This window comes from Nerophis ophidion, linkage group LG13, assembly GCF_033978795.1.
Source record: "Nerophis ophidion isolate RoL-2023_Sa linkage group LG13, RoL_Noph_v1.0, whole genome shotgun sequence".
NCBI classification, from domain to species: domain Eukaryota; kingdom Metazoa; phylum Chordata; class Actinopteri; order Syngnathiformes; family Syngnathidae; genus Nerophis; species Nerophis ophidion.
This window is the reverse complement of record NC_084623.1, coordinates 2,182,903-2,201,873: the sequence shown is the minus strand read 5'-3', so window position 1 is coordinate 2,201,873 and position 18,971 is coordinate 2,182,903. Positions and strand designations below refer to the sequence as shown.

General features: G+C 43.3%; 1 protein-coding gene across 1 annotated transcript in view; it reads left to right on the top strand.

The window, feature by feature from the left end:
- The window catches only part of si:dkey-91i10.2 (uncharacterized protein LOC555224 homolog), a 35,032-nt gene that overhangs the window by 1,825 nt on the left and 14,236 nt on the right, over nt 1-18,971 (top strand). The window contains exon 2 of the mRNA XM_061918178.1: nt 15,843-17,300. Coding sequence (XP_061774162.1) covers nt 15,958-17,300 — 1,343 coding nt within the window. The 5' untranslated portion in view covers nt 15,843-15,957. The remainder of the gene's footprint in view (nt 1-15,842; nt 17,301-18,971) is intronic.

Genomic DNA, 18,971 nt, shown 5'->3' with positions numbered 1-18,971 from the left:
ATGTAATCTCAGTCATAGGCACCAGCGCCCCCAAAGGGAATAAGCGGTAGGAAATGGATGGATGTATGTAACCTCAGTCTTAATGTGTGTGCGTGTTTTAATGTGTCTGGTTGTTTTTGTTTTATTGTGTGTATGTGTGTTGTAATGTGTGTGTATTTTCTTTGTTTTAAGGTGTATGTGAGTTTGTTGCAATGTGTGTGTGTGTGTGTGTGTGTTGGTTGTGTTTCAGGAGTTAGTCAGAGTCCTTTCCAGGAAGTAGACTTTTACGAGTGTGAGAGAAAAAAGAGGTGACGTTAAAGAACGATACCCAAATAATGATTTGTAATATTTGATATCATTTCATCAGTGATCAACTCTGAAAAATCAACCCTTTGATATTTTTCACTTTTGATGACATAATGATGTCAGTGCCTTGAGTATTGATCAATACTGATATTGATACGATATCAGCAGGAATCATACCTACTTTATACATTACTTCTGATGGCCAATAGTGGCAAATCCGATATCAGCAGGAATCATACATACTTTATAGATATATTACTTCTGATGGCTGATACAGTGCCTGATCTGATATCAGCAAGATCCATACCTACTTTATAGATACATTACTTCTGATGGCCGATACAGTGCCTGATACGATATCAGCAAGAAGCATACATACTTGTATTATTCAGTAGTGTGAATGTTATAAAGGTGATGAAGTGAAATGAGTTACTAAAACACTCATTTATTATTAACCATCTGGAGTGCACTTATGCTGTCTTGAAATTGAAGTGGAATGGTAATTACTGTTTTGGTGACAACTAGTGGTCACAATAGTTGATGAAGTTAAGCTCCTGACACAATAAGTCAAATGGTGCAGACACGTTTGTTACTGGATACTTTCTACCACGCCTGGGAGACTTAGTAAGTGTAGGTTATATGTAAATAGAATACTTGTTTCTATTGACTCATGTCACCTTTTATTGTTCAATCATTATTACCCTTGTGTGCTTAGCTGTTGTGTAGCTGCCTAACATGTTTAACGTTTGTAAATGACTGTAGTAAAATAGAAGGAAATATTGGAGGACATTTATATATATATATACACACACACGTATACACCCAACCCCGCCAACTCAAGCGACGCGGGTGGTAGTGGGGGTGTATAATGTTGCCCTGAATAGTTAAGGATGCATGGGATTCTGGGTATTTGTTCTGTTGTGTTTATGTTGTGTTACAGTGCGGATGTTCTCCCAAAATGTGTTTGTCATTCTTGTTTGGTGTGGGTTCACATTGTGGCGCATATTAGCAAGAGTGTTAAAGTTGTTTATATCACAACCCTCAGTGTGACCTGTATGGTTGTTGATCAAGTATGCCTTGCATTCACTTTGATGTGTCTGCAGAAGCCTGGGCTGGCAAGCTGTTTGATAAGGTTGTAGAGGGCGCTAAATCATAGCACGCCCTTGTTTTTGTTGAGTGAGTGGAAATCAGCAGACATACGAGACAACAGTTGCTCAGAAATCCGGGCGTGACCCCAGAAAAATTGAGAGGGTTGGTAAGTGTGATGTTGTCAAGCTACATTCATATAAAACTCACGGTCCGCACTAACATGAAATGATCACATTAAGGTGCTGGCCGCGTGTCTGAGACCCCTGGTTTATACATAGCACAAAGAAAAAAAAAACTTTGTATGAGTGTTATTTCATTTTAATTCCAAAAGAGTTTTGTGGCTCCCATTCTTTTCTTTATTTTGTGAAACGGGTAAAAATGGCTCTTTGAGTGGTAAAGGATGCCGAGCCCTGCTCTAGAACATTGTTAGAAGTACACCTCTGCATAACAGTACACTTATTAACATTTATAAATAGCTGTTGCTGCAAGAAGTACATCATGAAGTACACTGTACTCACTGTGGTGTGACTCCAGTAAGTACTTCATGAAGTACACTGTACTCACTGTGGTGTGACTCCAGTAAGTACTTCATGAAGTACACTGTAATCACTGTGGTGTGACTCCAGTAAGTACTTCATGAAGTACACTGTACTCACTGTGGTGTGACTCCAGTAAGTACTTCATGGAGTACACTGTAATCACTGTGGTGTGACTCCAGTAAGTACTTCATGAAGTACACTGTACTCACTGTGGTGTGACTCCAGTAAGTACTTCATGAAGTACACTGTAATCACTGTGGTGTGACTCCAGTAAGTACATCATGAAGTACACTGTACTCACTGTGGTGTGACTCCAGTAAGTACTTCATGAAGTACACTGTACTCACTGTGGTGTGACTCCAGTAAGTACTTCATGAAGTACACTGTACTCACTGTGGTGTGACTCCAGTAAGTACTTCATGATGTACACTGTAATCACTGTGGTGTGACTCCAGTAAGTACTTCATGATGTACACTGTAATCACTGTGGTGTGACTCCAGTAAGTACTTCATGAAGTACACTGTACTCACTGTGGTGTGACTCCAGTAAGTACTTCATGAAGTACACTGTAATCACTGTGGTGTGACTCCAGTAAGTACTTCATGATGTACACTGTAATCACTGTGGTGTGACTCCAGTAAGTACTTCATGAAGTACACTGTACTCACTGTGGTGTGACTCCAGTAAGTACTTCATGAAGTACACTGTACTCACTGTGGTGTGACTCCAGTAAGTACTTCATGAAGTACACTGTACTCACTGTGGTGTGACTCCAGTAAGTACATCATGAAGTACACTGTACTCACTGTGGTGTGACTCCAGTAAGTACTTCATGATGTACACTGTACTCACTGTGGTGTGACTCCAGTAAGTACTTCATGAAGTACACTGTAATCACTGTGGTGTGACTCCAGTAAGTACTTCATGATGTACACTGTAATCACTGTGGTGTGACTCCAGTAAGTACTTCATGAAGTACACTGTACTCACTGTGGTGTGACTCCAGTAAGTACTTCATGAAGTACACTGTACTCACTGTGGTGTGACTCCAGTAAGTACTTCATGAAGTACACTGTACTCACTGTGGTGTGACTCCAGTAAGTACTTCATGAAGTACACTGTAATCACTGTGGTGTGACTCCAGTAAGTACTTCATGAAGTACACTGTAATCACTGTGGTGTGACTCCAGTAAGTACTTCATGAAGTACACTGTACTCACTGTGGTGTGACTCCAGTAAGTACTTCATGAAGTACACTGTACTCACTGTGGTGTGACTCCAATAAGTACTTCATGAAGTACAATGTACTCACTGTGGTGTGACTCCAGTAAGTACTTCATGAAGTACACTGTACTCACTGTGGTGTGACTCCAGTAAGTACTTCATGAAGTACACTGTACTCACTGTGGTGTGACTCCAGTAAGTACTTCATGAAGTACACTGTAATCACTGTGGTGTGACTCCAGTAAGTACATCATGAAGTACACTGTAATCACTGTGGTGTGACTCCAGTAAGTACTTCATGAAGTACACTGTACTCACTGTGGTGTGACTCCAGTAAGTACATCATGAAGTACACTGTAATCACTGTGGTGTGACTCCAGTAAGTACATCATGAAGTACACTGTAATCACTGTGGTGTGACTCCAGTAAGTACTTCATGAAGTACACTGTAATCACTGTGGTGTGACTCCAGTAAGTACATCATGAAGTACACTGTAATCACTGTGGTGTGACTCCAGTAAGTACTTCATGAAGTACACTGTACTCACTGTGGTGTGACTCCAGTAAGTACTTCATGAAGTACACTGTACTCACTGTGGTGTGACTCCAATAAGTACTTCATGAAGTACAATGTACTCACTGTGGTGTGACTCCAGTAAGTACTTCATGAAGTACACTGTACTCACTGTGGTGTGACTCCAGTAAGTACTTCATGAAGTACACTGTACTCACTGTGGTGTGACTCCAGTAAGTACTTCATGAAGTACACTGTACTCACTGTGGTGTGACTCCAGTAAGTACTTCATGAAGTACACTGTACTCACTGTGGTGTGACTCCAGTAAGTACTTCATGAAGTACACTGTAATCACTGTGGTGTGACTCCAGTAAGTACTTCATGAAGTACACTGTAATCACTGTGGTGTGACTCCAGTAAGTACATCATGAAGTACACTGTACTCACTGTGGTGTGACTCCAGTAAGTACTTCATGAAGTACACTGTACTCACTGTGGTGTGACTCCAGTAAGTACTTCATGAAGTACACTGTACTCACTGTGGTGTGACTCCAGTAAGTACTTCATGAAGTACACTGTACTCACTGTGGTGTGACTCCAGTAAGTACTTCATGAAGTACACTGTAATCACTGTGGTGTGACTCCAGTAAGTACTTCATGAAGTACACTGTACTCACTGTGGTGTGACTCCAGTAAGTACTTCATGAAGTACACTGTACTCACTGTGGTGTGACTCCAGTAAGTACTTCATGAAGTACACTGTAATCACTGTGGTGTGACTCCAGTAAGTACTTCATGAAGTACACTGTAATCACTGTGGTGTGACTCCAGTAAGTACATCATGAAGTACACTGTAATCACTGTGGTGTGACTCCAGTAAGTACTTCATGAAGTACAATGTACTCACTGTGGTGTGACTCCAGTAAGTACTTCATGAAGTACACTGTACTCACTGTGGTGTGACTCCAGTAAGTACTTCATGAAGTACACTGTACTCACTGTGGTGTGACTCCAGTAAGTACATCATGAAGTACACTGTACTCACTGTGGTGTGACTCCAGTAAGTACATCATGAAGTACACTGTACTCACTGTGGTGTGACTCCAATAAGTACTTCATGAAGTACACTGTAATCACTGTGGTGTGACTCCAATAAGTACTTCATGAAGTACACTGTAATCACTGTGGTGTGACTCCAATAAGTACTTCATGAAGTACACTGTAATCACTGTGGTGTGACTCCAGTAAGTACTTCATGAAGTACACTGTAATCACTGTGGTGTGACTCCAATAAGTACTTCATGAAGTACACTGTAATCACTGTGGTGTGACTCCAGTAAGTACTTCATGAAGTACACTGTACTCACTTGGGTGTCACACCTAGAAGTACTTTGTTAAGTACACTGTGTACTTACCAGGGTGTCACTCCAACAAGTACATCATGAAGTACACTGTGTACTTTCTGGATTGGCCTGATACTACTTGCTGACTTGTGATACCATACCACACGGAGTATGGTCTGATATCAGCACGAAGAAAAGGCGTAGAGAGAATGAATGTCTTCATGCTGAAGAAAAGTTGTAGTTTGGGATCAACTTTTTACGGGTCATAGATCACATGTCTGACTATCATTCAGTGACTTTGTCTTGGGGGAGCGATATCTGATATCGACATGGGATCGGGGATTTTGACAGCTGTCCAGAATTCACGCCTGTGGTCTCAGACACTGACCTGCAGACCACCAGGGTTCAAATCTCTGAGTAGACTTGTCAAAGTGATGACTTGTGTATCATCAGCATCCTACTGCCGTATCAGCTCCATCACGTGTCCTCCTTCTCTTCATCCGGGTCCTCGGGTCCTCAGGGCCCAGAGGAGCACAGGAGCTGCAGTGTGTGTGGGAGGAGACTTGGGTAAGATAAGAGCAGGTGAGAAACTAGACACCTGCACTTAGGTAACCTGGACTAGGTCAGCCGGGCAGAGGAGGACATCTTAAACCTGCTGGGCTCACAGCAAGGAAGATGATGATGATGATGATGATGATGATGATGATGGCTTCCAACATGGGAGACATTGCCAAAGCACCTGAGCACCTGAGCAAGGCACTGAGGCGCCACACCTTCAGTAGGTTGAATGTGTCAGGGAGATGAACACCATCCATGAGGTGGTAGTACAACATCAACTCCACCTTGGACGCACACACCTGCAGCTCATCTGATCCAGCACTTTGTCTTTGGATGAAGGAATCTTACTTCCGACAAATCTTGTTAGACTGCTCATCCTTCCAAGTTCTGGGTGTCTACTACAGTAGTACCTCAGGATACCAGGTAGTGGTTCTGGGACACCACTGCTACAGTAGTACCTCAGGATACCAGGTAGTGGTTCTGGGACACCACTGCTACAGTAGTACCTCAGGATACCAGGTAGTGGTTCTGGGACACCACTGCTACAGTAGTACCTCAGGATACCAGGTAGTGGTTCTGGGACACCACTGCTACAGTAGTACCTCAGGATACCAGGTAGTGGTTCTGGGACACCACTGCTACAGTAGTACCTCAGGATACCAGGTAGTGGTTCTGGGACACCACTACTACAGTAGTACCTCAGGATACCAGGTAGTGGTTCTGGGACACCACTGCTACAGTAGTACCTCAGGATACCAGGTAGTGGTTCTGGGACACCACTGCTACAGTAGTACCTCAGGATACCAGGTAGTGGTTCTGGGACACCACTACTACAGTAGTACCTCAGGATACCAGGTAGTGGTTCTGGGACACCACTGCTACAGTAGTACCTCAGGATACCAGGTAGTGGTTCTGGGACACCACTACTACAGTAGTACCTCAGGATACCAGGTAGTGGTTCTGGGACACCACTGCTACAGTAGTACCTCAGGATACCAGGTAGTGGTTCTGGGACACCACTACTACAGTAGTACCTCAGGATACCAGGTAGTGGTTCTGGGACACCACTACTACAGTAGTACCTCAGGATACCAGGTAGTGGTTCTGGGACACCACTACTACAGTAGTACCTCAGGATACCAGGTAGTGGTTCTGGGACACCACTGCTACAGTAGTACCTCAGGATACCAGGTAGTGGTTCTGGGACACCACTGCTACAGTAGTACCTCAGGATACCAGGTAGTGGTTCTGGGACACCACTGCTACAGTAGTACCTCAGGATACCAGGTAGTGGTTCTGGGACACCACTGCTACAGTAGTACCTCAGGATACCAGGTAGTGGTTCTGGGACACCACTGCTACAGTAGTACCTCAGGATACCAGGTAGTGGTTCTGGGACACCACTGCTACAGTAGTACCTCAGGATACCAGGTAGTGGTTCTGGGACACCACTGCTACAGTAGTACCTCAGGATACCAGGTAGTGGTTCTGGGACACCACTGCCACAGTAGTACCTCAGGATACCAGGTAGTGGTTCTGGGACACCACTCATACCTCAAATGAGCAGCAAAACCTCTTGGAGTGGTTCAAATATTCGGTTCCGGGCCTCAGACCATCACAGGTTCCAAGTAAATAAGACCCGCCCACAAAATGGCGCACCCTGAAGAGACGGTGAGAAAGGGTCTTGAAGATGGTCTGCAAAACATGGACCAGCATGACATGTTATGTAGACCACAAGGAAGATTCTGTAGACCACAAGGAAGATTCTGTAGACCACAAGGAAGGTTTTGCAGACCACAAAGAAGGTTCTGTGGACCACAAGGAAGGTTTTGTAGACCACAAGGAATGTTCTCTTGGTCATGTAGACCACAAAGAAGGTTATGTAGACCACAAGGAAGGTTATGAAGGTTATGTAGACCACAAGGAAGGTTATGAAGGTTATGTAGACCACAAGGAAGGTTATGTAGACCACAAGGAAGGTTATGAAGGTTATGTAGACCACAAGGAAGGTTATGAAGGTTATGTAGACCACAAGGAAGGTTATGAAGGTTATGTAGACCACAAGGAAGGTTATGTAGACCACAAGGAAGGTTATGAAGGTTATGTAGACCACAAGGAAGGTTATGAAGGTTATGTAGACCACAAGGAAGGTTATGAAGATTATGTAGACCACAAGGAAGGTTATGAAGGTTATGTAGACCACAAGGAAGGTTATGAAGGTTATGTAGACCACAAGGAAGGTTATGAAGATTATGTAGACCACAAGGAAGGTTATGAAGATTATGTAGACCACAACGAAGGTTATGAAGGTTATGTAGACCACAAGGAAGGTTATGAAGGTTATGTAGACCACAAGGAAGGTTATGAAGGTTATGTAGACCACAAGAAAGGTTATGTAGACCACAAGGAAGGTTATGAAGATTATGTAGACCACAAGGAAGGTTATGAAGGTTATGTAGACCACAAGAAAGGTTATGTAGACCACAAGGAAGGTTATGAAGATTATGTAGACCACAAGGAAGGTTATGAAGGTTATGTAGACCACAAGAAAGTGTTTAAATGTAGACAATATCGTCATTTAACATGCCTTTTAAAAAAGAAAAGATTTAGATGAGAAAAACAACAATTGAAGTACAAAGAAGTCCAGTAGTTTCAGGAAGTAATACAATAATCATGTCCAGTACTTACCTTGGACAGTGGACTTCTACATATCTCCTTCCAGCTGTTTCTCCATATTTTCGTGGATACATGTTTGGATATCGTTTTAATGTTCTTGGCTGGCGTTACAGACTTGTTCTGCTTCAGTGTGGCGCAGACTGTCACATCTTTGTCCCTGTGTGTGGTAGTTTAGTTCCTGTCCTGGGCTTTTATTTTGTAGGTTTCACTTCCGCAGGCCGTGCTGATTGGCAAACGGGACACACCTGTACCCGGTCAACTATTTGAGTCTGGTCGGATGGTTGCTTTGCTTGACCTGCTGCCTCACGTGCACATGGTGTTCCCTTCACAAAAGAACTTTGTGGTTTTTGCATTTACTCTGGCACTTGCCTTCTTTTGTTTTCTCCTCTCCTTCTGTCTCTGCATCCTTGGGGTACGCCGCTAACCTGCGTTACAGCTCCTGACCCAGACTACCAGTGCTACGCTCCAACAAGTTAGCTAGTTACACACTCTGTCATCTTTTTGATGATTTCTTTCTTTAATTCAGTGAACATCAGCCGCCACTTCTTCCCGCCACTGTCCTTCACCACCAAGCTTGGCACACCTGTGTTGGTCCCTGGCTATGTGCTAATACTAGCATCCTGGAGGGGAGTCTCACAGGATTCACTGCAGCTACGCCAACTAGTGGTGGGGAGGTGCCTTCACCTACTAACACTACCACTATTACTACTACTACTAGTACAACTACCACTATTCTTACTATTACTATGCCAACTAGTGGTGGGGAGGTGCCTTCACTTACTAACACTACCACTATTACTACTACTACTAGTACAACTACCACTATTCTTACTATTACTATGCCAACTAGTGGTGGGGAGGTGCCTTCACCTACTAACACTACCACTATTACTACTACTACTAGTACAACTACCACTATTCTTACTATTACTATGCCAACTAGTGGTGGGGAGGTGCCTTCACTTACTAACACTACCACTATTACTACTACTACTAGTACAACTACCACTATTCTTACTATTACTATGCCAACTAGTGGTGGGTAGGTGCCTTCACCTACTAACACTACCACTACTACTACTACTACTAGTACAACTACCACTACTCTTACTATTACTATGCCAACTAGTGGTGGGGAGGTGCCTTCACCTACTAACACTACCACTATTACTACTACTACTAGTACAACTACCACTATTCTTACTATTACTATGCCAACTAGTGGTGGGGAGGTGCCTTCACCTACTAACACTACCACTATTACTACTACTACTAGTACAACTACCACTATTCTTACTATTACTATGCCAACTAGTGGTGGGGAGGTGCCTTCACCTACTAACACTACCACTATTACTACTACTACTAGTACAACTACCACTATTCTTACTATTACTATGCCAACTAGTGGTGGGGAGGTGCCTTCACTTACTAACACTACCACTATTACTACTACTACTAGTACAACTACCACTATTCTTACTATTACTATGCCAACTAGTGGTGGAGAGGTGCCTTCACTTACTAACACTACCACTATTACTACTACTACTAGTACAACTACCACTATTCTTACTATTACTACGCCAACTAGTGGTGGGGAGGTGCCTTCACCTACTAACACTACCACTATTACTACTACTACTAGTACAACTACCACTATTCTTACTATTACTATGCCAACTAGTGGTGGGGAGGTGCCTTCACTTACTAACACTACCACTATTACTACTACTACTAGTACAACTACCACTATTCTTACTATTACTATGCCAACTAGTGGTGGAGAGGTGCCTTCACTTACTAACACTACCACTATTACTACTACTACTAGTACAACTACCACTATTCTTACTATTACTACGCCAACTAGTGGTGGGGAGGTGCCTTCACCTACTAACACTACCACTATTACTACTACTACTAGTACAACTACCACTATTCTTACTATTACTATGCCAACTAGTGGTGGGGAGGTGCCTTCACTTACTAACACTACCACTATTACTACTACTACTAGTACAACTACCACTATTCTTACTATTACTATGCCAACTAGTGGTGGAGAGGTGCCTTCACTTACTAACACTACCACTATTACTACTACTACTAGTACAACTACCACTATTCTTACTATTACTACGCCAACTAGTGGTGGGGAGGTGCCTTCACCTACTAACACTACCACTATTACTACTACTACTAGTACAACTACCACTATTCTTACTATTACTACGCCAACTAGTGGTGGGGAGGTGCCTTCACCTACTAACACTACCACTATTACTACTACTACTAGTACAACTACCACTATTCTTACTATTACTACGCCAACTAGTGGTGGGGAGGTGCCTTCACTTACTAACACTACCACTATTACTACTACTACTAGTACAACTACCACTATTCTTACTATTACTACGCCAACTAGTGGTGGGGAGGTGCCTTCACCTACTAACACTACCACTATTACTACTACTACTAGTACAACTACCACTATTCTTACTATTACTACGCCAACTAGTGGTGGGGAGGTGCCTTCACTTACTAACACTACCACTATTACTACTACTACTAGTACAACTACCACTATTCTTACTATTACTACGCCAACTAGTGGTGGGGAGGTGCCTTCACCTACTAACACTACCACTATTACTACTACTACTAGTACAACTACCACTATTCTTACTATTACTACGCCAACTAGTGGTGGGGAGGTGCCTTCACTTACTAACACTACCACTACTAGTACAACTACCACTATTCTTACTATTACTACGCCAACTAGTGGTGGGGAGGATCCTGACCTGCTACTACTACTGATACAACTACCACTACTGTTAATACTACTATTATATCTGTTACTACTACCACCACTAAAGTTACTACTACTACTATTGTTACTACGCCAACTAGTGGTGGGGAGGATCCTGACCTGCTACTACTACTGATACAACTACCACTACTGTTAATACTACTATTATATCTGTTACTACTACCACCACTAAAGTTACTACTACTACTATTGTTACTACGCCAACTAGTGGTGGGGAGGATCCTGACCTGCTACTACTACTGATACAACTACCACTACTGTTAATACTACTATTATATCTGTTACTACCACCACCACTACAGTTACTACTACTACTATTGTTACTACGCCAACTAGTGGTGGGGAGGATCCTGACCTGCTACTACTACTGATACAACTACCACTACTGTTAATACTACTATTATATCTGTTACTACTACCACCACTAAAGTTACTACTACTACTATTGTTACTACGCCAACTAGTGGTGGGGAGGATCCTGACCTGCTACTACTACTGATACAACTACCACTACTGTTAATACTACTATTATATCTGTTACTACTACCACCACCACTACAGTTACTACTACTACTATTGTTACTACGCCAACTAGTGGTGGGGAGGATCCTGACCTGCTACTACTACTGATACAACTACCACTACTGTTAATACTACTATTATATCTGTTACTACTACCACCACCACTACAGTTACTACTACTACTATTGTTACTACGCCAACTAGTGGTGGGGAGGATCCTGACCTGCTACTACTACTGATACAACTACCACTACTGTTAATACTACTATTATATCTGTTACTACTACCACCACTAAAGTTACTACTACTACTATTGTTACTACGCCAACTAGTGGTGGGGAGGATCCTGACCTGCTACTACTACTGATACAACTACCACTACTGTTAATACTACTATTATATCTGTTACTACCACCACCACTACAGTTACTACTACTACTATTGTTACTACGCCAACTAGTGGTGGGGAGGATCCTGACCTGCTACTACTACTGATACAACTACCACTACTGTTAATACTACTATTATATCTGTTACTACCACCACTAAAGTTACTACTACTACTATTGTTACTACGCCAACTAGTGGTGGGGAGGATCCTGACCTGCTACTACTACTGATACAACTACCACTACTGTTAATACTACTATTATATCTGTTACTACTACCACCACTAAAGTTACTACTACTACTATTGTTACTACGCCAACTAGTGGTGGGGAGGATCCTGACCTGCTACTACTACTGATACAACTACCACTACTGTTAATACTACTATTATATCTGTTACTACTACCACCACTACAGTTACTACTACTACTATTGTTACTACGCCAACTAGTGGTGGGGAGGATCCTGACCTGCTACTACTACTGATACAACTACCACTACTGTTAATACTACTATTATATCTGTTACTACTACCACCACTACAGTTACTACTACTACTACTGTTACTACGCCAACTAGTGGTGGGGAGGATCCTGACCTGCTACTACTACTGATACAACTACCACTACTGTTAATACTACTATTATATCTGTTACTACTACCACCACTAAAGTTACTACTACTACTATTGTTACTACGCCAACTAGTGGTGGGGAGGATCCTGACCTGCTACTACTACTGATACAACTACCACTACTGTTAATACTACTATTATATCTGTTACTACTACCACCACTAAAGTTACTACTACTACTATTGTTACTACGCCAACTAGTGGTGGGGAGGATCCTGACCTGCTACTACTACTGATACAACTACCACTACTGTTAATACTACTATTATATCTGTTACTACCACCACCACTACAGTTACTACTACTACTATTGTTACTACGCCAACTAGTGGTGGGGAGGATCCTGACCTGCTACTACTACTGATACAACTACCACTACTGTTAATACTACTATTATATCTGTTACTACTACCACCACTAAAGTTACTACTACTACTATTGTTACTACGCCAACTAGTGGTGGGGAGGATCCTGACCTGCTACTACTACTGATACAACTACCACTACTGTTAATACTACTATTATATCTGTTACTACTACCACCACTAAAGTTACTACTACTACTATTGTTACTACGCCAACTAGTGGTGGGGAGGATCCTGACCTGCTACTACTACTGATACAACTACCACTACTGTTAATACTACTATTATATTTGTTACTACTACCACCACCACTACAGTTACTACTACTACTATTGTTACTACGTCAACTAGTGGTGGGGAGGATCCTGACCTGCTACTACTACCAAAAGTTACTACTACCACTGTTACTACTACTACCACAGTTACTACTACCACTGTTACTACTACTACTACTACAACCACAGTTACTACTACTACCACTGTTACTACTACTACTACTACCACAGTTACTACTATTACCACAGTTACTACTACTACTACTACTACCACAGTTGCTACTACTACCACAGTTACTACTACTACCACAGTTACTACTACTACTACTACTACCACTGTTACTACTACTACTACCACTGTTACTACTACTACTACTACTACTACCACTGTTACTACTACTACCACTGTTACTACTACTGCCACAGTTACTACTACTACCACTGTTACTACTACTGCCACAGTTACTACTACTACTACTACTACTACAGTTACTACTACGACAGTTACTACTATTACCACAGTTACTACTACTACTACTACCACAGTTACTACTACTAACACAGTTGTTACTACTACTACTACTACCACAGTTACTACTACTGCCACAGTTACTACTATTACTACCACAGTTACTACTACTAACACAGTTGTTACTACTACTACTACTACCACAGTTACTACTACTAACACAGTTGTTACTACTACTACTACTACCACAGTTACTACTACTACCACAGTTACTACTACTACCACTGTTACTACTACTACCACTGTTACTACTACTACCACAGTTACTACTACTACCACAGTTACTACTACTACCACAGTTACTACTACTACCACTGTTACTACTACTACTACCACTGTTACTACTACTACCACTGTTACTACTACTACTACCACAGTTACAACTACTACCACAGTTACTACTACTACCACTGTTACTACTACTACTACTACTACCACAGTTACTACTACTACCACTGTTACTACTACTACCACTGTTACTACTACTACCACAGTTACTACTACTACTACCACAGTTACTACTACTACCACAGTTACTACTACTACTACTACTACCACAGTTACTACTACTACCACTGTTACTACTACTACTACCACTGTTACTACTACTACCACTGTTACTACTACTACTACCACAGTTACTACTACTACCACAGTTACTACTACTACCACTGTTACTACTACTACTACTACTACCACTGTTACTACTACTACTACCACTGTTACTACTACTACTACCACTGTTACTACTACTACCACTGTTACTACTACTACTACTACCACAGTTACTACTACTACCACAGTTACTACTACTACCACTGTTACTACTACTACTACTACTACTACCACTGTTACTACTACTACTACCACTGTTACTACTACTACCACTGTTACTACTACTACTACCACAGTTACTACTACTACCACAGTTACTACTACTACTACCACAGTTACTACTACTACCACAGTTACTACTACTACCACTGTTACTACTACTACTACTACTACCACTGTTACTACTACTACCACAGTTACTACTACTACCACAGTTACTACTACTACCACTGTTACTACTACTACTACTACTACCACTGTTACTACTACTACCACAGTTACTACTACTACTACCACAGTTACTACTACTACCACAGTTACTACTACTACCACTGTTACTACTACTACTACTACTACCACTGTTACTACTACTACCACAGTTACTACTACTACCACAGTTACTACTACTACCACTGTTACTACTACTACTACTACTACCACTGTTACTACTACTACCACTGTTACTACTACTACTACCACAGTTACTACTACCACAGTTACTACTACTACTACTACTACTACCACCACTGTTACTACTACTAAAGAACTGGGTGAAGATGAAATGTGGAGGAGGCCTGCATGTATTTGTCATCATCAATGACATGTTGTGTGGTGTTTGACATCCATCAGTGAATGAGAAGAATGTCGTCCTCAGCCCAGGAGGTAGCAGGAAATGTTCCTCGCAGCGTGACAAGAATGAGGACTCTTTCATTAGCCTCTACGTGCCTGGGCATCCCGTAGCGTCAAAAGAAGACTTGGTGCGTTATTGGCCTAATGCATGTTGGACGAGCCCTCCGAGGCTGTTTGATTAAGGTTATCAGAGACTCCTTGGTCCTTCGCGTGGTCTAAAGCTAGCAGGGCCGTCTTGAGACAGAAAACCAGCGAGTGGAGCATTATCTTCATGACTTCCACCACATCACCGCTTCTCTCCATGAGGCCCTCATTTCCTGCCTCTTTCAGCGCTAATGACCCTGCCACGTCTCACAGTGGCACAATAAGACACTTCCATGTTCTCGCTGTAGATGGAGAAGTAATAAAAACCTGAAGGGGTGTTCAATTGTTCTGTTTGCTCAGTGTGTGTGGACTATCTGAAGACATCCAATGGATCAATGTCCGCGAGCCAAAATCTGTTTGACCCTTCCTCCCTCTTTGTGTAGAATAAGGAACTTTGACTTAGTGAAGAAATAATGTCATGTTGATGGTCGTCTTTCTTCCTCTTCACAGGCTGCGGCTGACTGTGAGGGATCCTCTCCAAGGCCTTGCCAGACATGAGGTCTCTACCATGTGACTGCCCTCTGTCGCTGCTCCATCCACCAGTGTCCCCTCTCTGGTCATAGACATGGAACCCTGCATCACCAACCTGCGCCCGACCCCTGACCACCTGTCCACTTTCCCCAGTCCCATGGTCCCCCACCATAATGGTCTTCAGGGGCCTGCCTTCCCGCTTGTGGCCAGGTGTAACAGCAGCACCCTGCTTACCAGCTTGGGTTTGAGGCACTGCTCTGGACGGCATGGCCCCCCAGAAATGGTGCTGGAACAGGGACTGTCTCCAGACTGCTACCTCCAAGCAGGAAGCAGCAGGCTGTACAGGAGCATGGAGAACCTCAACTGGAACTCTGTATCCAATTCAAGTTTGGGATCATCCGATGCTACCACTTACAGGAGTGTGGACAGTGAGTTGATTTTACGCTACACCTCCGAGAGTCACTGGTATGACGGGCCTCCAGATGGATCCATGGTGGGAGGCCAGGGACTTGGGTCCAACCCAGAGAGCCTGGTCTATTACCCTCAAACTGGACTCCCAAGGAAGGATACACCCCTCATCCCTCAATTACTTTTTCCTGGAGGTGTTGATGAATGGGATGCAAGGAAAGGCCTGAGGGTGAAGCTCCGCCTCCAGAGTGCAAGATCTGGGGTAGAACCTCTGAAGTCTCTCCCTTTGCGACCTCATTTGTACACAGATGCTGGGGAGGGTGGACATCAGAATTCAATACAACCATCGTGCGGAATACGGCTAACCTGCCCCCAGGACATCAAGCAGGAAGTCCTGAGACGACTTCAACTGCGCCGGCAGAACAGCAGCCCGAACTTGGCGGTCCATAGCACTCTGCACAGCTCTAAAGGGTTTCAGTCATCCTACACAACAGACAACATTTCAGGCAACAAGAACGAACCTCATTCAATGTCCGAATTCCAAAAAAGGCCTGTTGGTCGTCTATATATCCCAACATTTGAGGAGTTTAAGAGGATGAGACAGAAGGGGAGTGAGAGGACCTTTGAGTCCACAGCAGTTCCTGTGGTACAAGACAATCTCCCTCTGTCTGAGGACATCGGTCTTCCACAGAGGGGGGGCTCGGAAGCAGACAAGAGTACTGGAAGAACAAGCTCTCCGGTCTGCACAAGCCCCTCACCACGTTCGCCTTTAAAGTCCCAGGCTAGCACAGCCCAGCGAAGATCTGTGCTGACAGGCCAAGAGAACGACAGCAACAGACGGCGCAGGAGGTGCAGTCTGGAACCAACCGGGTCAATTCCTTTCCCTCTCAGCAGGCAAAACTTGGAACGACCCTCCAGCTGTTGCCCAGCGCTTCTTACGGAGGCCACGGACCTGTCCAGCTACGGAGCCAAGATCTACAAGATGAAGGATGGCCTCATTGGATCAGCGCTGGACCTCATCAAAAAGAGGTAGGTCAAGGAGGGGAAAAAGAGCAGGTGTGCTTTAGCAGTTAACACCTGGAAAGTATTCAGACAGATCCAGGTAGGAGTGTCTTAGAATAGTACACTATCCAAATTCCAGACTGATTCGACAATCGACATCACAGTCGAATCGTCGGCCATTGAACCAGACTGAGTCCCTCGGTGGAAGGGAGGTGAGTTGAGTACCCGAGATCCCCTAGCGGCAGCGGGTTTGTTGGGAAAATGTTAAGAGATGGGGGATGTGTTGCCGCCAGACTAGAACGCCCGGAGCTTGCAGCTTTGATCGTTATGCTGGGGCAGGAAGTCCTCCTCCCTGCTCCGCTAGTTCACCTACAGCCAAGTTTCATCGTCTTCTCGGCGCTACGCCAGAGCCAAAGTCAACCGAGCGGTGATGATCCCAAGACCTCACCAGGCCATCCAATGTCTGATGTGTGTTTATCTGAGGGTTTTAGCCTTTTGAGATCCGTGGAAATCCTCATCAGCTGAGCTAATGCCAGCAAACGTGCTAGCATACTGTACAAAAAACCTTTGTCCTTGGTCTCAACTCTGGCTCAAAAATGTATTACACCAGTCAGATCGGACTGTGAAAATCCTGAGTAGAAGACTTTATTTAGTCAAGTACTGCAGGGAGTTTACTTGCGTGTGATATAATGTGTGATACAAGCAGATCTGCAGGGAGTTTACTTGCGTGTGATATCATGTGTGATACAAGCAGTCTTGCAGAGTCTTTACTTGTGTATGATATCATGTGTGATACAAGCAGTCTTACAGTTTACTTGTGTGTGACATAATGTGTGATACAAACAGTCTTGCAGTGTTGACTTGTGTGTGATATCATGTGCTATACAAGCAGTCTTGCAGCGAGTTTACCTGTGTGATATCATGTGCGATATAAGCAGTCCTGCAGATTGTTTACTGGTGTGTGATATCATGTGCAATACAAGCATCCCTGCAATGTGTTTACTTGTGTGTAATATCATGTGCAATACAAGCAATCATGTAGCATGTTTACTTGTGGTTGATATCATGTGTGATACAAGCACTCCTGCAGATTGTTTGTGTGTGACATCATGCGCGATACAAACAGTCCTGCGTTGTGTTTACTCGTGTGTGATATCGTGTGTGATACAAGCAGTCCTGCAGATTGTTTGTGTGTGTGTGACATCATGTGCAATACAAGCAGTCCTGCATTGTGTTTAGTGTGATATCGTGTGCGATACAAGCAGTCCTGCAGATTTAATTGTGTGTGATTTAATGCGTAGTACAAGCAGTCTTGCCGAGTGTTTACTTGTGTGTGATACAAGCAGTGTTTACTTGTGTGATATCATGTGCAATACAAGCAGCGTTGGTTTGTGATATGTGCGATACAAGCAGTGTTTACTTGTATGTGATATCATGTGCGATACAAGCAGTCCTGCAGAGTGTTTACTTGTGTGTGGTATCATGTGTGATACAAGCAGTGTTTACATGTGTGTGATATCATATGCATTCAAGCAGTCCTGCAGAAAGTTTGTGTGTGATATAGTGTGCGATACAAGCAGTCCTGCAGAGTGTTTGTGTGCGATATCGTGTGCGATACAAGCAGTTCTGCAGAGTGTTTACTTGTGTGTGATATCATGTGCAATACAAGCAGTGTTGGTTTGTGATATGTGCGATACA